Here is a 26,560-nt window from a genome sequence, read left to right on the forward strand (position 1 = left end):
GCATTGCATTGTCAGGTTCCTAGCTTTTCCCCAACCATGGGAAAGTAGCACCACTCATTTATCCAAGTGATTCTTGGGAGCATGTAAGTCCATGTAAAGCAGGCATCTCTGGTGTTCTGGTAGAGGAAAGGGGACCATTGAAAGGTCTCTTGGCTTTTGAGGGAAAGGGTGTGGAGCAATATAAGAGGACTGAATAGGCATGTTTTGACCTCTCATATTCCTTCTGTTCAGCGAGTAAGATCTAATCACTTGAGTTAACAAAGGAAAGGAGTTTGGCAGGGATTGATCAGAGACAATCCTTGTCCAAGAGACTTGGTCGCTTACATTATATCTATCCCAAGGAAGAATGCCTGAACTATGAATGTATTTTGCTGTGGAACCAGGACTGGGAATAGGTGGGGACCAGTTCTGGATGCCGTTTTTTTCTTTGTCTACTGCATCTGATAGCTTCTTTACCTTTACTTTAACCACCTAGTTTATACAGACTACATTTGGTCAGCCCACGTTGGGTGAGTTAAGAAAGACATTATAAATAACTGCCCTTAAGGATCATTCAAAGACCATCCAAAACAGGACTAAGAATTCATCTTTGTCCTCTCAAAGTTAGATTTCCAGAGACTACAAATACAATAAAATTTATACCAATCAGCACAAAATGAGAAAAACAAGGATTCTGTGCATGCATTTTCTGGCCACCTTTATTCACTTTTTTGGCATTAAAATATACTTTAAGAAATGATAACTGGAGCTCTGGCTCTTGATCTATGTGAAAATGAGGACCATATCCCAGGGGTGGAGGGAGCCTAGGATCCTAAGCAATGTGGAACAAAAACTACACCAGCCCTGGACTGCCTCTGGTTTTCTACAGAGAATTAAACTCCTAACTGGTTCAACACACTGTTTAGCTCTCAACTGCAGCCAAGTACAGATACTGTTTCACAGACTTCTGCAACAGGAACATCATCTGAGATGTAATACCATCTAATAATGAGACCAAACATATTTCCCAAATATTAATAAAGGTTGTGAATGCTCTACTTAAGGAATATCAATCCATTAATGATGGAAATAACATTTTAAAAATACATTTACTTTAAATATTTTTATGTAACACATGCATAAAGATAACTGCTAATGGTATCATAAAATTTGTAGAATGTTTATCTAATACTGATTAAAAGTTTTGTCTAAAGAATTTATTCTTATCTACATATGAGGAAAGATTAGGAGGTTACAGTGAAAACTGTATGCAATGCATTTTTTTTTTTTTTTTTTTTTGAGATAGAGTCTTGCTCTGTCGCCCAGGCTGGAATGCAGTGGCACAATCTTGGCTCACTGCAACCTCAGCCTCTCAGGTTCAAGCAATTCGCCTGCCTCAGCTTCCCAAGTAGCTGGGACTATAGGCACATGCCGCCACACCCAGCTAACTTTTAAAATTTTATTAGAGATTAGGTTTCACCGTGTTGCCCAGGCTGGTCTCAAACTCCTGAGCTCAGGCAATCCGCCTGCCTTGGCTTCCCAAAGTGCTGGCATTACAGGCGTAAGCCACCACGCCCAGTCAACTGTATGCAATTTCTAAAGAATCTGACATATATTTAATATAAAGTGCCTCCCTTAAAATATCTTGATGAATTCTTCAAAAATTGGCAATCACTTTTTTTTTTTTTTGAGATGGAGTCTGGTTCTGCTGCCCAGGCTGGAGTACAGTGGTGTGATCTTGGCTCACTGCAACCTCCACCTCCCAGGTTCAAGCAATTCTCCTGCCTCAGCCTCCCAAGTAGTTGGGACAACAGGAGTGTGCCACCACACCCAGCTAATTTTTTTTTTATTTTATTTTTTATTTTTTTTATTTTTTTTTTTTTAGTAGAGGCAAGGTTTCACCATGTTGGTCAGGCAGGTCTCGAACCCCTGACCTCAGGTGAGCCACCTGCCTTGGCCACCCAAAGTGCTGGGATTACACGCATGAGCCACCGTGCCCTGCCGAATCGACATTTTGTTGTTGTCGTTGTTGAGACAGAGTCTCGCTCTGTCGCCCAGGATGGAGTGCAGTGGTACGTTCTCAGCTCACTACAACCTCCATCTCCCGGGTTCAAGCAATTCTCCTGCCTCGGCCTCTCAAGTAGCTGGGATTACAGGCGGTTGCCACCATGCCCAGCTAATTTTTGTAGTTTTAGCAGAGACAGGGTTTTGACATGTTGGCCAGGGTGGTCTCAAACTCCTGACCTCATGTGATCCACCCGCCTTGGCCTCCCAGTATGCTGGGATTACAGGTGGGAGCCACCGTGCCCCTCCTACATTTTTTTTTAATGTTCTAAATACCCTCACAGCCTAATTTTCGAACATTTATTTTGCCAAAAGGAAACTGTGTTTCTAACTTTTTCTCTATTACAATTTTCATTAATCTTTTTGAATGCTTTTTAAAAATAGGTAACTTAAAAAAATCTAAGTCTCTAATAGAAATAAAAATCTGAACAATTACTGGATTTCCAATATAACCTTTTATAGCATTTCAAAAACAAATCTTAATTCGGCCAGGCGCAGTGGCTCATGCCTCTAATACCAGCACTCTGGGAGGCTGAGGCGGGCAGATCACCTGAGGTCAGGAGTTCAAGACCAGCCTGCCCAATATGGCAAAACCCCGTGTCTACTAAAAATACAAATATTAGCAGGGCATGCTGGTGTATGCCTGTAATCCCAGCTACTTGGGAGGTTAAGACAGGAGAATTGATTGAACCTAGGAAGCGGAGGTTGCAGTGAGTTGAGATTATGCCACTGCACTCCAGCCTCGGCAACAGAACAAGACTCCAAAATAAATAACAAAAAAATAAAAAAACAAATCTGAATTCAAATCAATACCTTTAAAGAGAAATGTAAAACTCAGTTTAATTTCAAGTTTGTATAGAGAATGCATGCCAGTTTATATTTTATAAACACAACCTATCTTATTATAAATGCAAAATAAGAAAAAGTGATACACTAGCTGTTATGAAGGGTGAAAACATTATATAAACTTCAAAAGGCTGCTTTCTGCATCTGCATCTATGTAATTTCATGATTCTCTACCAATTTCATTTACAGAAATAATCTCTAGAGTCAAATTATTGTTCACTTTCATGCCCCCACATGGGAAGTGGTAGGTGAGTATCTGTAGGAATACAATTTATTGTCTGCTCCTCCACTCAGAAGTAGCTGTGTAAAAGGAGAGAAAAAGAAAACATAAGTAAATATAATTATTTCATATCATAGCTAAACCTAATTAAATACTAACGATTTTCATTACAAAAGGAATTATGGGTGAGCAGTTAACTTGCATTGAGAGTTAGTAAAGGGACCAACATTGTTTCACTACTATACTACAATACTGTATATTAAAACATTAAAAGCTATCTTTTAAATTTGATTGAGACACAATATGCTGTTGCACTTTCTATAAAGCATCTGCCAAGATATATAATAAGTTTGAAAGGGATATAGTTTTACCTATTAAATTAAAAGTTTTGCCGGGCGCGGTGGCTCACGCCTGTAATCCCAGCACTTTGGGAGGCCGAGGCGGGCGGATCACAAGGTCAGGAGATCGAGACCACGGTGAAACCCCGTCTCTACTAAAAATACAAAAAATTAGCCGGGCGCGGTTGTGGGCGCCTCAGGCGCGGTGGCTCACACCTGTAATCCCAGCACTTTGGAAGGCCGAGGCGGGCGGATCACAAGGTCAGCAGATCGAGACCATGGTGAAACCCTGTCTCTACTAAAAATAGAAAAAAATTAGCCGGGCGCAGTGGCGGGCGCCTGTAGTCCCAGCTACTCGGGAAGCTGAGGCCGGAGAATGGCGTGAACCCGGGAGGCGGAGCTTGCAGTGAGCCGAGATTGCACCACTGCACTCCAGCCTGGGCGACAAAGCGAGACTCCGTCTCAAAAAAAAAAAATTAAAAGTTTTTAAAGGACAGCACATTAATTGCATATTACAAATTATTCAAGTAGCCCTAGGACTTAGATTTAGAAATAATTCTTAGGCAGTAAAAGCACATGTATATACATAAAAATAATTAAATTGTAATTCTTTAAACACATTTTATAATGCAGACTTACGTAAGATTTTTCCAACCGGTAAACGCTTTCATCCAATTAGTCTTAAATAGTGAGTTTTTAGATGTAAAATGTTTCATGAAGATACTCATGGGGACTAGGCACAGTGGCTCACGCCTGTAATTCTAACACTCTGAGAGGCTGAGGCGGGAGAACTGCTTGAGGCCAGAAGTTCAAGACTAGTGTGGGGAACACAGTGAGACCACGTCTCTAGAAAAAATTTTAAAATTTGCCAGATGTGGTGGCACCTGCCTGTAGTCCCAGCTACGCAGAAGGCTAGGGCAAGAGGATCACCTAAGCCCAGGAGTTCAAGCCTCAATCTCTAAAAATAAATAAATAAATAAGAAGATACACATGGGGGCGGGAGGATTGCTTGAGCCCAGGAGTTCGAGGCTGCAGTGAGTCACGATTGCACCACTAACATTTCAGCCTGGGCAACAGAGGACCTTGTTTCTTAAAACAACAACACAACAACAACAACAAAAACCCCACTATACTCACAAGGAAAAAAAATGCTCCAAAATTTCAAATTTACTATTCCTAGTATTATTATTGAGACAGGGTATCACTCTTTCACCCAGGCTAGAGTGCAGTGGCACGATCATAGTTCACTGCACTCTTGACCTCCCAGGCACAAGTGATCCTCCTGCTTCAGGCTCAAGTAGCTGGACTATAGGTCACACCACCATGGATAGCTAATTTTTTAATTTTTTGTAGAGACAGCATCTCACTATGTTGCCTAGGCTGGTTTTGAACGCCTGGGCTCAAAGAATCCTCCCACCTTCCCTCCCAAAGTGTTGGGATTACAGGCATAAGCCACCATGCCTGGCCTATTAAAGGACAAATTTGTTTCTTCTTTGAATGAAAGGTGAGATTTTATAAACAACATTAAGGGAAATAATACAGAATTATAAATATCAAATATATTGAAACTAATAAATTTTATAAACACAAACACCAGATTTATTCTAATACACTTTCCTCTTCATCAAATAACTAATAAATTCTTACCCCTGTGTCTGTCCAGTCTACACTCAGAACTTTGTCTTCATGAGCAGCCAGATCATAGAGAGGAGCCTTACAACTAAAAGATGAAAATATTAACATGTTATATGCCTTCAGTGTTAAAACAAACATTTGAATAATCACTTATACTTATCTGAAAACTTTACAGGGTTTACCAACCTTGCCCCAATAACCACTTAATCTTAAAATTCTGTTTATTTGATCACCTCTCCTCTTTTTCCTGTATCATTGGTAGACCACAGGTATTTATTATAACAAAATATTCAGGAAAAAAATGTTATTTCATTATAAGAATTTATTTATAATTAGGCCCATTTTCACACTTCCTTGACTTTTTTTTAACCCCCAAACTATGGCCTTATATACTGTTTGTCTAGCTATCTACATGCAAAAAACAACATATTAACAAGAATTTCTTTTTCTTTTTGAGATGGAGTCTTGGTCTGTTGCCCAGGCTAGAGTGCAGTGACGCAATCTCGGCTCACTGCAACCTCCGCCTCCCGGGTTCAAGCGATTCTCCTGCCTCAGCCTCCTGTGTAGTTGGGATTACAGGCGTGCGCCACCATGCCCAGCTAATTTCTGTATTTTTAATAGAGACAGGGTTTCACCATGTTGGTCAGGATGGTCCTGAACTCCTGGCCTCAGGTGATCTGCCTGCCTCAACCTCCCAAAGTGCTGGGATTACAGGTATGAGCCACCGCGCCTGGCCAAAAATTTTTTTGATCCTGGCTTTTCTTTTGCATATCAGTATTTGTCACCTGAGGTTGTATAACCATGAGGCTTTTTTTACTCTTCTGGTTTTAGATAAGAATTTCAGTATTCATTTTCTTTCTGTAACAGGTAATGATATGTTTCTTTTGTAGATCATAAATAGAATGTACCTTCTTGTATCCCACAGCTTAACGATGTTATCTAAAGATCCTGAAATCAGCTGCTGTTCATGGGTAGGAGACCATTTTACTGATGTCACCCAACCGGTATGTGAGGTTAGGGACAATGACACCAAAGAACCATCTGAAGAAAGCAAAAAAGACAAGTGTCGAAATGTACAAAACAGAATTAGGTAGAATAAACCCAAAAAATAGTTGTAGAAATTTTTTTTTTTTTTGAGATGGACTCTTGCTCTGTCACCAGGCTGGAGTGCAGTGGCACGATCTTGGCTCACTGCAACCTCCGCCTCTGGGATTTAAGCGATTCTCCTGCCTTAGCCTCCTGAGTAGCTAGGATTACAGGCACGCGCCACCACACCCAGCTGATTTTTGCATTTTTAGTAAAGGCAGGGTTTCTCTATGTTGGCCAGGCTGATCTCCAACTCCTGACCTCGTGATCCGCCCGCCTTGGCCTCCCAAAGTGCTGGGATTACAGGAGCCACCATGCCTGGCCATAAATTTCTTTTTTTGTACATCTCCAGTGAGATGAGAAATAGATATAATTCACACATATTTTCTCCCAGTGGTTTACATGACTCACCTTTAGTTCGGGGATCCCACAGTCTGATATGCCTATCTGTGCTTCCAGATGCCAAACGTTTACAAAGTGGAGAATAGGAAATACAATTAAACACTTTATTTCCTGTCTGAAAAAGAAAAGGAAAGAACATTAACCATCATAGACTAAAAACCAGCTCTAGAAGTTTAGCACTTAAAAGAACACTAAATTTGTCTTACCAAAGTTGACTTAAGACTGCCAGACTCAACATCCCACACTCTAATTGTATGGTCCCAAGAAGCACTGCAGATTTCTTCAGCATCTGACCACAAAACTGAGGAAACTGCTTCCATGTGACCAGAGAGGGTCACTATGGGAGTCTAGAAAGGAAGACCCCCAAAAGGGGAAAGTGTTTTCATTACAGAGTAATTGAAACAATAATAGTACTTATTACTTACAAAGCCCATATGACAGAGACAAACTGCCCATCTTTCATATCCCGACTTATTTCTTCTTTCTTTACAATGGAATGGATATTTGTTTTTTATTTTATACAAGACACTGAGGCTGATAACTTGCCCAAAGTCATAGAGCTTGTAAGTGGCAGACTTGAGTCTGAACCCAAATATTACTTGTCTGTAGTTTTTCCACTGTATTCTGCTGCTCTTCATCTGTTCTACTTTTCATTTTGATCAGCATTAACACAAACTTAACTCTCCCAGCTGACAAATGTTATATTAAAGGTTAGTGCTGGATGGTTTCCGAATGGCCTTGGACTGATGGATAGTTTCTCCCCCTCTTTTTTTCTTGCCTGTAGTTCTCATAGTAACTATAGAATATTCCAGGAATATAACATCCGGAGATAGGGAGCAACTGGCCAGCATAGCCTGGGGGCTCTATTCCAGCTCCTAGAAACAGGATGTCCTTCAAACTTTGCCCAGAGAGTCAAGTGACCCCAGGGTACAAAAACCAGGGCAGGCTGCTTTTTGGGATCCCTCAGCTGTGCTGCAAGTGACACACATGCAGTTAACACTCCATTTGCCCCGGGCAGCTTCCTTGAGCCTTGGGGGACTGGCTCACAGTGGATCCTCGGCTTGTGTTGTCCCTTGCTGCCTATCTGTAAGTAATAAACCTGTTTCATGTAATGTGTTGCATGTGTGCTCTTCCTCACCAGATTCAGGCAATTGGTAAAACTGCAGCCCAGGATGCGGTGGGTCAAAGTATTCACACTTCTATTCCTGGTGGCTGGCATATGATGACCTTTACTATTCTCCACTCAGTGGGAATCCTCCCTTAGGACTGGTTATTAGTGAAACTGCTTCACAGTTAACACAAAAAGCTTTGTGATCAGACAGACATAGGTTTCAGCACCTTCACTCAAAATATGCTGCCAATTTCTACATAACTCCTCCAGGTAAATTAATCTCATTAAGTTATTCTTACCACCACATTCCTCAGCACCTTTAAGTCCTATTATTTAATCTTTAAATAATGTACACAGTTCACTTATTAATACTCCACAATCTCTAATGTCTTTCTAAACTAAAAGCCCCAAACTAGGTAACTAGGTAGAGTACCTACCTTAAATATAAGGAGTATATAAAAGACAGTGGGATGGGCCAGGCACAGAGGCTCATACCTGTAGTATCGACGCTTTGGGAGGCTGAAGCAGGAGGATCACTGGAGCCCAGGAGTTTGAGAACAGCCTGGGCAACATAGTGGGGCTCTATCTCTACTAAAAATATAAAATTAGCTGGGCTTAATGACACATGACTATAGTCATAGCTGCTTGGGAGGCTGAAGTAGAAGGATCGCTTGAGCCCAGGAGTTTGAGGCTACAGTGAGCTATGATCACACCACTGTACTCCGGCCAGACCCACTCCTGCAGTGGGTCACTGCACTCGGCCCACAGTTGTTTTAATAAGGGGTTGTTTTTACAACGCTTTAAATGGTAACTTAGGTTTTTGTGTGAACAAGAGAGATCTTGTCTCTCAAAAAAAAAAAAAGAGAGGAGGCCACACATGGTGGCTAACACCTGTAATCCCAGCACTTTGGGAGGTCGAGGTGGGTGGATCACTTAAACTCAGGAGTTCAAGACCAGCCTGGGCAACATGTTGAAACCCTGTCTCTACAAAAAAATACAGAAATGAGCTGGCCGTGGTGGCACATGCCTGTAGCCTCAACTATCCGAGAGGCTTACATGGAAGGACTGCTTGAGCCAGGGAGGCGGAGGTTGCCGTTAGCTGAGATTATGCCACTGCACTCTACCCTGGGCAACAGAGTGAGAGTCTGTCACAAAAAACAAAACAAAACAAAAAAAAACTAGCTGGGCACGGTGGTTCACGCCTGTAATCCCAGCACTTTGGGAGGCCAAGGCAGGTGGATCACCTGAGGTCAGGAGTTCAAGACCAGCCTGACCAATATGGAGAAACCCCATCTCTACTAAAACTACAAAATTAGCCAGGCGTGGTGGTGCATGCCTGTCATCCCAGCTACTCAGGAGGCTCAGGCAGGAGAGTTGCTTAAACCCAGGAGGCAAAGGCTGCAGTGAGCCGAGACTGCACCATTACACTCCATCCTGGGCAGCAAGAGTGAAACTCCATCTCAAAAAAAAAAAAAGAGAGAGGAAAAGAATTCTGGAATTGGGGATAGTCAATCTATTTTTATATAACTTTGCTACATTTAACTTCCTTAAATATTGCCTCATCTGTAATATTAAGGAGTTATAACTGGATCAGAAAGCAAACTTTTTCAGTGAAGAACCAGTAAGTAAATATTTCAGCCTTTGGAGACCACATACAGTTTCTGTTGTATATTTTTCTTTGCTGAGTAGTATTCTGTTGTATGAATAATACCATAGTTGGTTTTTTTTTTTTTTCTGAGACAGAGTTTCGCTCATCGCCCAGGCTAGAGTGCAATGTATGAGCTTGGCTCACTGCAACCTCCGCCTCCCAGGTTCAAGTGATTCTCCTGCCTCAGCCTCCCAAGTAGCTGGGATTATAGGTGTGTGCCACCACACCTGGCTAACTTTTCACATTTTTAGTAGAGACGGGGTTTTACCATGTTGGTCAGGCTGGTCTTGAACTCCTGATTGCAGATGATCTGCCCGCCTCAGCCTCCCAGAGTGCTGGGATTACAGGTGTGAGCCACTGCACTTGGACCACAGTTGTTTTAATAAGGGGTTGTTTTTACAACACTTTATACTTATAAAAACCATCCCTTAGCTCTCTGCAGTACAAAAATAGGTGACAGCCAAATTGGCTGTTGGGCTGTAATTTGCCAACTCCTACACCAAATGATCCCTGAGGTCTCTCTTCCAGCTTTAAAATTTTCCTGAAAGAAGTAAAGGAACCTGATAGAGGAGTGAGAAACAGAACAACCTCTGATGTGATCTAAAACAAAATGAAAAGGTGACACAGAGGTAATCAGAAGGCTCTAGAATAGAAAATGACACGGTAAAAACAATAGGCAAGCTGATCATATGAATAAGCTATACCATTCCTAGGCATTTACCCAAGAGAAATGAAAACAGGTTCACACAAAAACCTAAATACAAATGTTGATAGTTTTACTTATAACTGCCAAACTGGAAACAATCAAATATCCTTCAGTTGGTGAATGATTAAACCAACTGTGGCATATCCATACAACAGAATACTACTCAGCATCGATACCCCCGATAACCTCAAAAAATGTCAAATGCTTTATGCTAAGTGCAAAGGGCCCGATACAAAAGACTACATACACTAAACTATGTGATTGCACTTACGTGACATTCTGGAAAAATTATAGGGACAGACAGCAGAGCAGTGGTTTTCAGAGGATAGAGGCGGGAGGAGAGTTGACAAGAAGGGGCAATATGAGTTTTCAGGGATGATGGACTCTTCTTTTTTTTTTTTTTTTTTTGAGACGGAGTCTCGCTCTGTCACCCAGGCTGGAGTGCAGTGGCGCGATCTCCGCTCACTGCAAGCTCCGCCTCCCGGGTTTACGCCATTCTCCTGACTCAGCCTCCCAAGTAGCTGGGACTACAGGCACCCATCACGTCGCCCGGCTAGTTTTTTTGTACTTTTTAGTAGAGACAGGGTTTCACCTTGTTAGCCAGGATGGTCTCGATCTCCTGACCTTGTGATCCGCCCGTCTCAGCCTCCCAAAGTGCTGGGATTACAGGCATGGACTATTCTATATCTTGGTTGTGTAGCAGTTACATGATTCTATATATTCATCAAAACTAAAGAGTTATACACCAAAAAGTGAATTTTCCTCTAATAAAACTTTTCTTTAAAAGTAGAAAAGTCAACGTTGGCATTGTCACTACAAACTAAGTGGAATAGTATTACTGGAGGGAAAAAAGCAATTTTGAGAATTATGGAGGAAAAAACTTCATTGTACGTTAATATATGAAGCAAACAACAGGTGAATGAACTGGCAGCATTATTCACATTAACACATTTCAGGCAGTAGAAAGAAATGCAAAGAGAAGATACCTATTTTTGATATGTCTTATCTCTTTTTTCTATTATTTTGCTAAAATCCAAATTTTCCTTTAGTTTTTGTGAGACAAGGTCTCACTCTGAAACCCAAACTGGAGTGCAGTGGTGCAATCATAGCTCACAGCAGCCTTGACTTCCTGGGCTCAAGTGATCCTCCCACTTCAACCTCTCAAGTAGCTGGGAATATAGATGCACACCACCATGCCTGGCTAATTTTTAAGTTTTTAGAGATGGGGTCTTGCTATGTTGCCCAGGCTGGTCTTGAACTCAAGTGATCCTCCAGTGTTGGCTTCAAAGTACAGGTGTAAGCTACCATCTTGGGCCCCAAATTTTTCTATTATTTCTAACACAGCAACATTTTCATTGTAATTGGCACTTCAAGGGTTTCTGGCATGACTTAAATTAATGATTTATGAATATATAAATTTAAACCCTATAAAAAGCTAAATGATTTCTCAGGAAAAGCCAGGGAAAGGGGGAAAAAAGCTAAATGAGAAACTCAATATACTATTATTTCTCTCAAATAAAATGAACTATGGGAGCAAGCTTACAAAAGTATGCACCTAGAAATAAATGGTATCAGCAAAGCAGAATGGGAGAAAAATACTTAAATACATATATTTAGCAAAAAACTTGCATCCAGAATACATAAAGAACTCTTACAAATCAGTAAGAAAAAAAAAAATCAATAAGTAAAAGAGAGCCAACACTCTTTTAAAAAATGGGCTATGACGTGGGAGGACTGCTTGGGCCCAGTAGTTTAAGACAGCTTGGGCAACAAAGCAAGACACCATCTCTATAAAAAAATGAATAATAACTTAAAAATTAGCTAAAAATATGAACATTTCATAATTGAGTATCAAAGATCCAGGGCTTAATAAAAGTTAATCATGACTTTAATAACTGACCACATCAAGTGCTGGTAAAGATGTGGAGTAACAGCTAGGCATGGTGGCTCAAGCCCGTAATCCCAGCAATTTGAAACCGAGGTGGAAGGACTGCTTGAGGCCAGGATTTCAAGACCAGCCTGGGCAATACAGCAAGACCCCATGTCTTAAAAAAAAAAAAATTAGCCAGGGCATGGTGGCACGCGCCTGTAGTTCCAGCTACTTGAGAGGCTGAGGTGTGAGGATTATGTGAGCCCTGGAGGTTGAGGCTACAGCGAGCCATGATTATGCCACTGCACCACTCCTCTCAAAAGGGGGAAAAAAAGGTCCATCAAAAGAATAATAAATAGCTGGGTGTGTTGGCTCAAGTTTGTAATCCCAGCACTTTGGGAAGCTGAGGCAAGCAGATCACTTGAGCCCAGGAGTTCAAGACCAACCTGGGCAACATGACAAAACCCAGTATCTACAAAATAAAAAATAAACAAAAAAAGAAAGAAAAATTAGCTGGGCATGGTGGCATGCGCCTATAGTCCTAGCTACTCAGGAGGCTGGGGTGGGAGGATCACCTCAGTCTGGGGAGGTTGAGGCTGCAGTGAGCCATGATCAGGCCACTGTACTCCAGCCTGGGTGACAGAGTGAGACCTTATCTCAATAATGGATAAACTGTGACATATTGATGCTGCAATGGAATGCTATGTATTAATGAAAAGATCTATCTTACAGATATCATATGAAATTTTAAAAATAGGTAAAACTAATCTCAGATGGCATAAGTCAAAAGTGATTAACTTTAGTGAGGTACTGGCTGAGAGGCAGGCTAGAGGGAGACATCTAGGGTATTGGTAAATCTCTATTTTTATTTGGGTAGTAATTACTTGAGTATATATATTTATAAAAATTCATTGAGCAACATTTAAGCTGCATGCCAAACTTTAAAAAGAGAAAAAAATGGCAGAGCATGGTGGCTCAAGCCTATAATCTCAGAACTTTGGGAGGTGGAGGTGGGAGGATCACCTGAGGCCAGGAGTTTGAGGTTACAGTGAGCTATGATTGTGCCACTGCACTCCAGCCTGGGCAACTGAGAAGGAAGGAAGGAAGGAAGGGAGGGAGGGAGGGAGGGAGGAAGGAAAGAAGGGAGGGAGGAAGGGAGGAAGGGAGGGAGGGAGGGAGGGAGGGAGGGAGGAAGGGAGGGAGGGAGGAAGGAAGGAAGGGAGCTACCTTTTCAGTAAAAAAACTTTTATAACTCAGGAAATCTTTTCCTACTCAGATATGTTCTTTAAAAGTTTGATCAGGGATATACATGAATATAAACTAACACTGGCACAATATCCAATTGGTAAGGCATTTCTAGCCTTACTTTTTATTTTATTTTCTGAGACAGGGTCTTGCTCTGTTGCTCAGGCTGGAATCCAGTGGCACAATCTTGGCTCACTGCAACCTTTGCCTCCCGGGCTGGGCGTAGCTGGGACCACAGGTGCAAGCGACCACATCCAGCTAACTTTTAAAAAATTTTTTTGGCCGGGCGCGGTGGCTCAAGCCTGTAATCCCAGCACTTTGGGAGGCCGAGACGGGCGGATCACAAGGTCAGGAGATCGAGACCATCCTGGCTAACACGGCGAAACCCTGTCTCTACTAAAAACACAAAAAATTAGCCGGGCGAGGTGGCAGCGCCTGTGGTCCCAGCTACTCGGGAGGCTGAGGCAGGAGAATGGCGGGAACCCGGGAGGCGGAGCTTGCAGTGAGCTGAGATCTGGCCACCGCACTCCAGCCTGGGCGACAGAGCAAGACTCCGTCTCAAAAAAAAAAAAAAGAAAAAAAATTTTTTTGTAGATACAGGGTATTACCATGTTGCCCGGGCTGGTCTTAAAACTCCTGAGCTCAAGCAATCTGCCCACCTTGACCTCCCAAAGTGCTGGGATTATAGGCGTGAGCTACCACACTCGGCCTCCATTTCTAGCTTTAATTTAGCCTATCAGAGTAAAGAAGCTGAGTAAGTGCCAGATCTTTCCTCTTGCAATTCATCAGTCTGTGTTTAAATGTATTAAGAAATGATAAATCATTACTTTCAGCTGGAACCAGTAAGCGCTTTTTTTTTTTAATTTATTTTTTATTTATTTATTTATTTTTTGAGACACAGTCTCGCTGTCGCCCAGGCTGGAGTGCAGTGGCACAATCTTGGCTCACTGCAACCTCTGCCTCCTGGGTTCAGGCAATTCTCCTGCCTCAGCCTCCTAAGTAGCTGGGACTACAGGCACCCACCACCATGCCCGGCTAATTTTTGTATTTGTAGTAGAGACAGGGTTTCACCATATTGGCCAGGCTGGTCTCAAACTCCTGACCTTGTGATCCGCCTGCCTCAGCCTCCCACAGTGCTGGGATTAGAGGCGTGAGCCACCGCACTCGGCCAAGCGCTACTATTATATTCTATTTGATGAATAATTTATGATCCCACTTTATCCTTCATTTTCAACAATTTTTACAAGGTATTTTATTGGTGACTATAAGAATTAATGTGCAAATGTGTGCTTTATTTACTGCACATTCATTATAGCTATTAGAAAATGAATGAAAAATGTTTTTCTAAACCTGACTCAGTATCACCCTTCACAAAAAGTATATAAATATAGGTCGGGTCATATTATAACAAATATCTTCGTAACAGGATAAATAGTAAACTGCATGAAAAGCCAAACTCATGGAAGCACAGAGTAGAACAGTGGTTGCCAAGAGCTGGAGTGTGAGGAAATGGGGAAATGTTGGTCCAAGGGCACAAACTTTTAGTTATAAGATGAACAAGTTCTCAGGATCTAATGTACAGCATGGGTGGTGACGGATGTGTTAATTAATTTGATTGTGGTAATCATTACACAGTGTTTATGTATATCTAATCATGTAGTACACCTTGAATATATTCAATCTTTATCAATTAAGTATTTTTAAAAGTAAGAAAAAATCTGGAAAAACTTGCCGAGTTTGACTTAATGGAATCTAATAGCTAAATGACAGAAGCAAATCCCAAATTAAACCCTTGGTTTCTAGTGATTTAGAAGATATAACTAGGATCACTTATAAAAACTACATACTCAGTGCATGAAACAGATAATATTATCCAACAGTCAGGTAATTAGATGCTTCACTTTAGTGTAAGCTTTAATAATTAAAAGGTTCAGAATGCGGCATGAGATCAAACATAATAATTAACTCATCAACCTAGCAACCACAAGCCTGGCTCAATGCCACTACATTCAAAGATACAAATAAATGTAGCAACAATACTTTGCTTATAATAAAAATTTACAAGTCTACTGAAAAAAATGGATAATCATGGTTAAAGAAGCAAGGTAAGACAGAAGGAAACATAAACATGAAAGACCATACTAAATTACTATGTATTTGTCAACACAGGCCTAAGGCAAGTACAGTCAGTTCTCACAAATACTGACCCTTGTTAGTCCCAACTGTTCTGTTTTCTGTTTCTTTCTTGGTCGATTTGTGGACTCCTCCATTTCATCTTCTTCATCTGTAGGGACTGTATCACAAAGAATTAGATTTGACATTTTAAAAACAGTATTAATCGTGAACTGTCTGAAAGAATTCTTTACATTTCCAAATACAGTTTTTCCATGTTATCACAACTAGTTAAGGAATGATTATTCCTCATCATTTTGGTTAATAGAAAGTTATATATAAAATACTACCTAGATTAACAATCTTTAAAAATAAAAAAATAAAAAATACTACATTAGAAAACTAAAATCTAAGTAGTTTAAAATCTTGCTATCTTTAATGTCATCATTATAAATATTTATCATTTTATCATAGCTACGAAAAATTGCTGTTAGTTGTAGGAGAGTTATGAACACATTACATTTACATTACGAAGGAGGGAAGGATAAACACATGAAAAATGCACATACATTTCAGCCATGTTTATTCTCTTAATTTCATTTTTCTACCAAAAGTGTTTCTGTTTTTTTTGAGTTTTTAAAATCTTTGCTATACATCACATGGTTAGGCAGCAAACCCAGATTGAAAACTACATAAAATATGCAACATTAAATATGTAATGTATGTTACATTACGTTACAGTAACATATACATTGTTACATTAAATATGTAACATAAAATATGTAAAACATTAAAATGTTTTGTGGCTTTTATGAATATTAATATTTCTCTAAATAGATTATAAACCCCTTAAAGTTAATAGCTAATCATATACAATCTCATTTACTCAGCCCTATCAAAAAATAAAAAATTCTACTAAAGAATTTTCTAAATTAAACCACTTTTTGCCACCAAATTATTTGCTTTCACCATTTTTGTAAAATCTACTAAAATGGATCATATATTTCCCACCATCTTACACATAATTATTCAAAACTGGTTAAGCGTGTCTTGATCCCCCTCAAGTCTTTGTGAAATGCATTTGGGGTATTATACTGTGTAACACAGCAATTACCTAAAAAGTAACAGAGGTATTCTGATCCGTTTACCCATGCAATAAATAGTTCTAGCTACTAGGTCTTAAAATGTAAGTATCTATGGGTGTGTGTTTTTTCCTCTTTTCTTCTCATCAGTGTCTTCTTACTACTATGAAAGCACCTTCCTCTAAGAGTCCTTCCTCCTCCTCCCTCAATTTGTTCCTTTTAATCTATGTTTTCAGAGTAAAAATAGTAATATTGGAAAAACTGCATTTAAAAATTTTTTTAAGTAAACCAGCTTACCTAAGAAATTAACAGTAAAATGTCTCAAAAGTCATTCTTAAATGACTTAAGTCAAAATGACTCGGAAAGTATTTTTATTCACTTCCAAGTTTCCTGAATAAGAGAACTTTGAGAATCAAGGTATTTATGTCCTATTGCACCAAACATGTTTTTGATACTTGCAATTCAGTGACACTATCCAGTAAGTAAGGGGGTGGTGGGGTAGGAAAAAAAAATCTCGAAATGCAAAGAAATATATGAACTTGTTGACATACTGGTCTATTTTTATGGGAAAATATGGGTTAAAAAGTCCCCTTTCGCTACACTGATTTTTTTTTTTGAGACAGGTTCTCACTCCATCACCCTGGCTAAAGTGCAGTGGCATGATATCATAGCTCGCTGAAACCTCAAACTCCTAGGCTCAAACAATCCCCTTACCTCAGCCTCCCAAGGAGCTAGGACTACAGGTGCATACCACCACACATGGCTAATTTTAATTTTCCACTTTTAGTAGAGACAGGTTCTCACTACGTGGCCTAGGCTGTTCTTGAACTTGTGGCCTCAGGTGATCCTTCTACCCTGGCTTCCCATAGTGCTGAGATAACAGGCGTGAGCCACCACATGGCCTCTGAACTTAAATTTTTGAAACAACATTAATAAGTCAAAGTAAAATAAATATTTAATTTACCTGTAGACCAGATCTTTAGCATTTTATCCCAGGAGCCACTGCAAAACTAAACAGATGTATATGAAGGGAAAAGACATATGTAATATGATTCATATTATTTGCCTATACCAGTAGGTCTCTTCCTCATTCAGGACCTTTTCAAAGAACTTGTGTTCCAGAGAGTTGAAATTAGCCTTTTCCAAGGGCAAATAGGACAGGACATAAAATCTGGGAAATCTTGAAGGCCAGGCTTATTGCCATGTCTTTTGAAGAAAGCCAATCTGAAGTGAGAGAGAATAAAGTCAACTTGAGGGACAAGAGAGCGAGAGGGTGTGCGGACCACATTCAAGCCTCTATTCCACTGGTTCCTGAGGCCCAAATGCACCATTACCCTTCTTGTGATGTGGTTGTTCAATCTTTCCTGGGATCTCACAGTCCATTTACTTTTAAGGTTAAATAAGTTCAAGCTGAGTTTCTATCTCTCCTTAACCAAAAAGAAGGGGTACAGTTAATTCACTAAAGTTTGGACTAAACAACATATAAACTTTTGGTTCAATATGAAAAATCATAAATCTTCACCTTTGAATACAAGCATCCTGTTATCCTAACTGTCAAAGAAACACTCTTAAGTCCAGAAAACTTCAATGTGGCTTAGGAAACTTTCAAATTGCAAGTGGATTTATAACCCTTCATATTAATAAATCAATATGGTATTGCCCTCAGTTTTGTTACCTTTTAACTATTACCATTTTATCATGATAAAGAGTAGATAGGTACTATAGTAAAACTCTATTAGCACTAACTTTAGTGTATGCTAACGCTCAGATGATCAACGAGCCATTTTCAGTTGATGGCAGCACTTAAGAGTAGCTGATATAGACTGGAAATATGTCAATTACTATGAGGTAAGAAAGTTATATAAATGAATGGCTTGTTTACTTCATTTCTTTTTTCTTTATTTTTTTTTTTGAGACTGAGTTTCATTCTTGTTGCCCAGGATGGAGTGCAATGGCGCAATCTCGGCTCACTGCAACTTCCGCCTCCCAGGTTCAAGTGATTTTTCTACCTCAGCCTCCCGAGTAGCTGGGATTACAGGCATGTGCCACCATGCCCGGCTTATTTTTTATTTTTTTTTAGTAGAGACAGGGTTTCTCCATGTGGGTCAGGCTGGTCTCGAACCATCCTGACCTCAGGTGACCTCAGGTGATCTGTCCACCTCAGCCTCCCAAAGTGCTGGGATTACAGGCGTGAGCCACTGCGCCCGGCCCATACCTCATTTCTTTTTTTTTTTTTTTTTTTTTTGAGACGGAGTCTCGCTATGTCGCCCAGGGTGGAGTGCAGTGGCCGGATCTCAGCTCACTGCAAGCTCCGCCTCCCGGGTTTTTACGCCATTCTCCTGCCTCAGCCTCCCGAGTAGCCGGGACTACAGGCGCCCACCACCTCGCCCGGCTAGTTTTTTGTATTTTTTAGTAGAGACGGGGTTTCACCATGTTAGCCAGGATGGTCTCGAACTCCTGACCTCGTGATCCGCCCGTCTCGGCCTCCCAAAGTGCTGGGATTACAGGCTTGAGCCACCGCGCCCGGCCACCTCATTTCTTAAAATTTCTGAAGTTTATATAAGGTTCTAAACCAGGGATATTCAAACTGAGCAACTGACTATCTCCTACTGTATGAGTATTTACTCTTGCTTTGAAATCCTATCTTTTGTCACCGATTGTTAGGAAACTAGGCCAACACAATGAATATATGTAGAAAAAAATGTTTAGGAACAAGCTCCAATACTAATTTAACACAGTACTAATTACATTCCAGCTACTTACTTTAGTTCCTGAGCCATCAACAGCTACAGAATCTACACTTCCAGCATGACCTCTACAGCAGTGTAGGGCTTTCACTTTGTTTCTCTCTACATTCCACTCCCATAAAAGAATAGTCTGATCCATAGAAGCACTCAATAATAAGCAGGACAAACTATCTGAAGAAAGGAGAACACAAGAATAAGAAACAAATCAGTACACCATTTAGAATACATCATGTTCTGAAACCGAAGAACTAAATTTTTTTGTTATTGAAAAAGATGTTAAAAAGATAACTCATATATGGCCAGGTTTTAAAAGGCTGATATGGTATAAAGAAAAGATTTTTTAAAAATAGAAGATGATGGCTGGGTGTGGTGGCTCACGCCTCTAATACTGGCACTTTGGGAGGCCAAGACAGGCGGATCACTTAAGGTCAGGAGTTTGAGATCAGCCTGGCCAACATGGCAAAACCCTGTCTCTAGTAAAAATACAAAAATTAGGTGGGTGTGGGGGCAGGCGCCTGTAATCCCACCCACTCAGGAGGCTGAGGCAGGAGAACTGCTTGAACCTGGGAGGTGGAAGTTGCAGTGAGTTGAGATTGAGCCACTGCACTCTAGTCTGCGTGACAGAGTGAGACTCTGCCTCAAAAAACAAACAGGCCAGGCGCGGTGGCTCAAGCCTGTCCCAGCACTTTGGGAAGCTGAGGCGGGTGGATCACGAGGTCAGGAGTTTGAGACCAGCCTGGCCAACATGGTGAAACCCCATCTCTACTAAAAATACAAAAATTAGCCGGGCGTGGTGGTAGGCGCCTGTAGTCCCAGCTACTCGGGAGGCTGAGGCAGGAGAACCGCTTGATCCTGGGAGGCGGAGGTTGCAGTGAGCCGAGATCATGCCACTGCATGCTAGCCTGGGTGACAGAGCGAGACTCCATCTCAAAACAAACAAACAAGAAGAAAATAGATGAATGTAATACACTCAATATTAACTTGAGGCCAGGCGCGGTGGCTCAAGCCTGTAATCCCAGCACTTTGGGAGGCCGAGACGGGCGGATCACAAGGTCAGGAGATCGAGACCATCCTGGCTAACACGGCGAAACCCCGTCTCTACTAAAAACACAAAAAATTAGCCGGGCGAGGTGGCGGCGCCTGTGGTCCCAGCTACTCGGGAGGCTGAGGCAGGAGAATGGTGGGAACCCGGGAGGCGGAGCTTGCAGTGAGCTGAGATCTGGCCACTGCACTCCAGCCTGGGCGACAGAGCGAGACTCCGTCTCAAAAAAAAAAAAAAAAAAAAAAAATTAACTTGAAAATGTATATTATCTGATGCAATTTTAATAAATATTCACTTCTAACAATTTATGAATTTTTATATAATCTTTTTCTTCTTGAACACTATATTTTTTGAAAGACCTCATAATAACTGAGGTATGAGATGCTTCTACCCACTCCCCATTCTTCCCCAGCACCAAAAATGGCTTATTTCCAAATCTCTATCTAGGATTCCTCAAAGTGTAAGGAAAATGTCCTAACCTTTTTTCACCCAGGCCACATCTTTTACAACATCCGTATGTCCCACAATTGTCATTATTGACTTTCCTTCCAAGGACCAGATCCGAGAAGTCTTATCATAAGAACCAGTCAAGATCCTATGAAGAGAAAAGAAATCTTATGAAACAGAAAAAGCAGTTTTTTTCAAACCCTGAAAATGAATTTTGTTTCTATGGCAATGACAAAGTAACTTTGAGGAGTATACTTTTAAACTCTTCTTTGATATGAAGATTGAGATTTCAAAACACACTAGATCAGATCACTTGATGTTTCTCAACCTCCTAAAAATAATACCTGGCATGACTGGGCGTGGCGGCTCAATCCTGTAATCCCAGCACTTTGGGAGGCCGAGACGGGTGGATCACGAGGTCAGGAGATCGAGACCATCCTGGCTAACACGGTGAAAACCCTGTCTCTACTAAAAATACAAAAAATTAGCTGGGCGTGGTGGCAGGTGCCTGTAGTCCCAGCTACTCAGGAGGCTGAGGCAGGAGAATGGCGTGAACCTGGGAGGTGGAGCTTGCAGTGAGCCGAGATTGCACCACTGCACTCCAGCCTGGGCAACAGAGCGAGATTCCGTCTCAAAATAAATAAATAAATAAAAATAATAATAATACCTGGCAAATCCTAGATTTCCTTTTTTTTTTTTTTTTTTGAGATGGAATCTAGCTCTGTCACCCAGGCTGGAATGCAGTGGCGCAATTTTGGCTCACTGCCACCTCTGCCTCCCAGGTTCAAGAGATTCTACTGCCTTAGCCTCCTGAATAGCTGGGATTACAGGCACCCACCAACCACCACGCCCCGCTAATTTTTTTTGTATTTTTAGTAGAGACGGGGTTTCACTGTGTTGGCCAGGCTGGTCTCGAACTCCTGACTTTGTGATCCACCCGCCTCGGCCTCCGAAAGTGCCAGGATTACAAGCGTGAACCACTGCGCCTGGCCGATTTCATTTTTATATTGTTGTAAATAATACAACTCTCACAAAAGCTACGCAAATTACTTGTAGGCCCTAACACAGGTTGAGCATCCCTAATCTGAAAATAAATCCAAAATTCTCCAAAATCCAAAACTTTTTGAGCACCAACATGACACCACAAGTAGAAAATTTCACACTTGACTTCATAATGACAGGCTGTAGTCAAAATGCAGTCAAAATTTTGATTCAGGCACAAAATTATTAAAAACATTGTATAAAATTGGCCGGACGTGGTGGCTCACGCCTGTAATCCCAGTACTTTAGGAGGCTGAGGCGGATGATTCACGAGGTCAGGAGATCGAGACCATCCTGGCTAACATGGTGAAACCCCGTCTCTACTAAATATACAAAAACAAAATTAGCCAGGCGTGGTGGCGGGTGCCTAGACTCCCAGCTACTCGGGAGGCTGAGGCAGGAGAATGGCCTGAACCCGGAAGGCAGACCTTGCAGTGATCTGAGATCGCACCACTGCACTCCAGCCTGGGCGACAGAGCGAGACTCCGTTTAAAAAAAAATACATATATATATAAAAAATATATAAAATATATATATTATATATTATATATACATAATATAAAATTACTTTTGGGCTAGGTATATAAGCTATATATGGAACATAAATGAATTTCATGTTTAGACTTGGATCACGTCCCTAAGATATTTCACTATGTATATGTTAATACTGCAAAACTACCCCCCCCCAAAAAAAAATCCTAAATCCAAAACACTTCTGGTACCAAACATTTCCAGATAAGGAATACCCAACCTGTAGTGCTCTTTTTTTTTTTTTTTTTTTTTGAGACAGTCTTGCTCTGTTACCCAGGCTGCAGGGCAGTGGCGTGATCTCAGCTCACTGTAACCTCTGCCTCCTGGGTTCAAGTGCTTCTCCTGCCTCAGCCTCCCAAATAACTGGGACTCCGGGCATGGACCACCATACCCGGCTAATTTTTTATATTTTTAGTAGAGACAGGTTTCAATATGTTGGCCAGGCTGGTCTCAAACTTCCGATCTCAAGTGGTCTACCTGCCTTAGGCTCCCAAAGTGCTGTGATTACAGGCGTGAGTCACGCGCCTGGCTGTCAACCTGAAGTACTTTGTACTCAACCAGTGAAAACCATTTAAACTAAAACTAGTAGAAACATAACTTTATGTAATAACTCCAGGGAGATGTTCTCTGAAAGAAGTAAGCTCCTACTATAATCTACTCTTGAGGTGTTTTCCTAAACGCAAGGCCAGTGAGGATTTGCCCTGAGATATCTATACCTTCTTTCTTGAGTACAGTCTGCTCTTTCTAGCCCTAAAAGAGCATGCTATGCATCTTTATGGTATTAGGCCAGGAGATCTATGGCTATAAAGGTTACTTTTTTCCTCTATGAAACAAACTATATCCTTGGTCTTAAAAGCAACATAATCAAACCAAATAAATTAAATGCTCTAAGATACACGACTTATTCAGAAGACAAACATAGATAGGTGTAGAGAAATCCCATCTATTCAGGAGGCTGAGGCAGTAGGACTGCTTGAGCCCAGGAGTTTGAAACCAGCCTGGGCAACAGAAGGAGAACCCGTTTAAAAAAAAAAAAAAAAAAAAAAGACAACAGTAATTGTTACTATTACATCTTGAACAGAACAGAGTATCCATTAATAAATACCTGTTTCTTTTTTTTTGAGACGGAGCCTCGTTCTGTCGCCCAGGCTGGAGTACAGTGGGGCCATCTTGGCTCACTGCAAGCTCCACTTCCCAGGTTCATGCCATTCTCCTGCCTCAGCCTCCCGAGTAGCTAGGACTACAGGCACTTGCCACCATGCCCGGCTAATTTTTTGTATTTTTTTAGTAGAGTCGGGGTTTCACCATGTTAGCCAGGATGGTCTCAATCTCCCGACTTCATAATCCACCCGCCTCAGCCTCCCAAAGTGTTGGGATTACAGGTGTGAGCCACCGTGCCCGACCACCTGTTTCTTCTTGAAGACACTGAGTGCAAAGATCTTTCTGTTTGGCGTGGCCACTGATATAGAGATCACAAAATTAATTTACAAATAACAGTAAATCACAGAAAAATATTTATATATGGATTTAAAAAGACTGAAGGAGGTAAATGAAAAAAGAGAAGAGCATTAATCTGGCAATACCATTCCTCTGCCCCTTTAATTGAACTGATCCAGTCATCATGGAACATGCATTGCTCTGGCTGGGGTGCAGTATACTTCTCCACGTATTCTATTTCCACAACTTCTTCCTAGTCACAAGAGAAACCAGCAACAAGTCAGATGGTACAGTTTTAAAATACTACATTATGAAGATAAAGAACCCCAATTTAATATATCTCCTTCATATCCTTCATATTAGTCCCCTTCATAACTCAGCAAATTTGGAGCCATTCAAAAAGTCAAGAACTTTATTTGACCTAACAGTAAGCTAAGAGTGATTATTAGGAAATAATAGCTTGGCATGGTGGCTCACACCCGTAGTCCTACCTATAAACATTAGGAAATCTGGGGCAGGAGGACTGCTTAAGCCTAGGAGTTCAAGTCCAGCCCAGGCAACAAAGCAAGACCTGTCTCCTAACAAAAAATTTAAAAGGAAGAAATACTAATGGCCTTGTAAAACTTATGCTGAAAACAGGGGGAAAAAGAATATAAGAAAGCCTTAGGCCAGGTGCAGTGGCTCACACCCGTAATCCCAGAACTTTGGGAGGCTGAGGCGGGCGGATCACCTGAGGTCAGGAGTTCAAGATGTGCCTGGCCAACATGGCGAAACTCCATCTCTACTGAAAATACAAAAATTAGCCAGGCGTGGTGGTGGATGCCTGTAATTCCGCTGCCTGGGAGGCTGAGGCGCAAGAATCACTTGCACCCAGGAGGCAGAGGTTTCAGTGAGCCAAGACTGTGCCACTGCACTCTAGCCTGGGCAACAGATGGAGACTCTGTCTCAGAAAAAAAAAAAAAGAAGATATAAGAAAACATTAAAATTAAGAATAAAAGCATATTGTTTAATGGGTACAGGTCTTCTGTTCAGGATAAGGAAACAATTCTGGAAAATGGTGATGGTTGCACAATATTGTAAATGTACCTAATGCCACTGAATTGTATACCTGAGAATGGTTAAAACTCTAAATTTTATGTTATGTATATTTTACCACAATTTTTAAAAATCACAAAACAAGCAACAACTATATATATATATATATTTTTTTTTTGAGACGGAGTCTCGCTCTGTCGCCCAGGCCGGAGTGCAGTGGCCAGATCTCAGCTCACTGCAAGCTCCGCCTCCCGGGTTCGGGCCATTCTCCTGTCTCAGCCTCCTGAGTAGCTGGGACTACAGGCGCCCGCCACCTCGCCCGGCTAGTTTTTGTATTTTTTTTTAGTAGAGATGGGGTTTCACCGTGTTAGCCAGGATGGTCTCAATCTCCTGACCTAGTGATCCGCCCGTCTCGGCCTCCCAAAGTGCTGGGATTACAGGCTTGAGCCACCGCGCCCGGCCAAGTTATATTTTTAATCATAAAAGCAATATAAGGAAACTTTGAAAATAAGAGGAAGGGAAAAATAATAGCTTAATCCACAGTTTTTATATGTGCCTAGTTATTTTGTGCACCAGTATTTGTATACACATATTTGCTATTCCCTTTCTTGCCAGTTTTTCCACATATATAAAGAATGTGTTCATTTATTTCTTGAATAAAACACTCTCACAAAAAAAGAGGGCTTCAAAACAGAACATACAGGAATATACATATATATATACACCCACGATATATATTCAGTATACACTCATAATATACACACAATATATAACACACACAATATATATATTCAATATATTAAAAAGAATCATTGCTACTAAAGATAGATTCAGTGTGATTTTAAAAGGAGTTTAAGCCAATAATGCCTTAAGTGAAATACAGAAGGCAAGTATTTGAACTTACTGATGAGATGTTCTCCAGTTCCACGTGTTTGATCAAGGGCATTCGCAGAAACTGGCCCTTAATAAGGAAATCAAACTCCACATGTTTGTGGAACTCTGAGGAAAATATATAACAAAATTATTGCTCTTAATATCTGAGGTAATACTGGCAGAGGTATATGAGAACTCCCAAAACAAACAGGTACCAATTATCCCAGTGTGGCCTCTGAGTTTCTCTGTAATTTTTAAGATCAGAAATACTTTGTTCTGTTAGTATAATATCTTTTTATTGTTGTTGTTGTATTTTGGTTTAAAAAACTTTTATTATTTCAAACATATCCGAAAGTAGAAATAACAATGGATCCCATCACTATTGCCCATTTTGACATCTACCAACTAATGGAACATCATCTATATTCCTCCCTCCATTCCCCGGCTGGTTTATTTTGAAGTAAATCTCAGAAATTACATCATTTCATCTGTAAATACTTTAGTATGTATCTCTAAAATATAAGGACTTAAAAAATTAGTCACAATATTTTAAAATTTAACAATCATTCCTTCTAATATCAAATAGTCAAAGTTCTTTTACAGTGAGCTTTCAAAAATCAGCATCCATAATCCATACATTATATTTTATTAATGTTTCTTTTAATCTTTAACAGTTCCTCCTTCTTTTTCTCCTTGCCATGTATTTGTTGATGAAAGTGGTTCATCTGTTTTGTTACATTTCATACGTTCTGGGTTTTGTTGACTCCATCTCCAAGGTGTCCTTTAACATGTTTCTTTATCACACAAATATCCTATAAACTAGTCAGAGGTAAATGGTAAATGCCTGGCTAGATTTCAGGTTTTTTTTTTTTTTTGCAAGAATATTCATAGACAGTATTGTCTATTTCCTATTACATCCCATCAGGATGCAAATAGGATCTGGTTGTGTCTCTCTCTCTCTCTCTTTTTTTTTTTTGAGACAGAGTTTCACTCTTGTTGCTCAGGATGGAGTGCAATGGTGCGATCTCGGCTCACAGCAACCTCCACCTGCCAGGTTCAAGCC

The 26,560-nt window shown here is 40.7% G+C and overlaps 1 protein-coding gene across 1 annotated transcript in view; it reads right to left on the reverse strand.

The window, feature by feature from the left end:
- Positions 1-2,857: 2,857 nt before the first annotated feature.
- WDR12 (WD repeat domain 12) overlaps positions 2,858-26,560 on the reverse strand; it is a 34,635-nt gene continuing 10,932 nt past the window's right edge. Inside the window, 11 exon segments of the mRNA NM_001301706.1 lie at positions 2,858-3,189; positions 5,095-5,167; positions 5,991-6,123; positions 6,580-6,685; positions 6,777-6,917; positions 15,358-15,443; positions 17,309-17,354; positions 19,108-19,262; positions 20,613-20,728; positions 23,736-23,842; positions 25,529-25,623. Coding sequence (NP_001288635.1) covers positions 3,112-3,189; positions 5,095-5,167; positions 5,991-6,123; positions 6,580-6,685; positions 6,777-6,917; positions 15,358-15,443; positions 17,309-17,354; positions 19,108-19,262; positions 20,613-20,728; positions 23,736-23,842; positions 25,529-25,623 — 1,136 coding nt within the window. The 3' untranslated portion in view covers positions 2,858-3,111.

The sequence above is a fragment of the Macaca mulatta genome, chromosome 12, assembly GCF_049350105.2.
Source record: "Macaca mulatta isolate MMU2019108-1 chromosome 12, T2T-MMU8v2.0, whole genome shotgun sequence".
NCBI lineage: Eukaryota > Metazoa > Chordata > Mammalia > Primates > Cercopithecidae > Macaca > Macaca mulatta.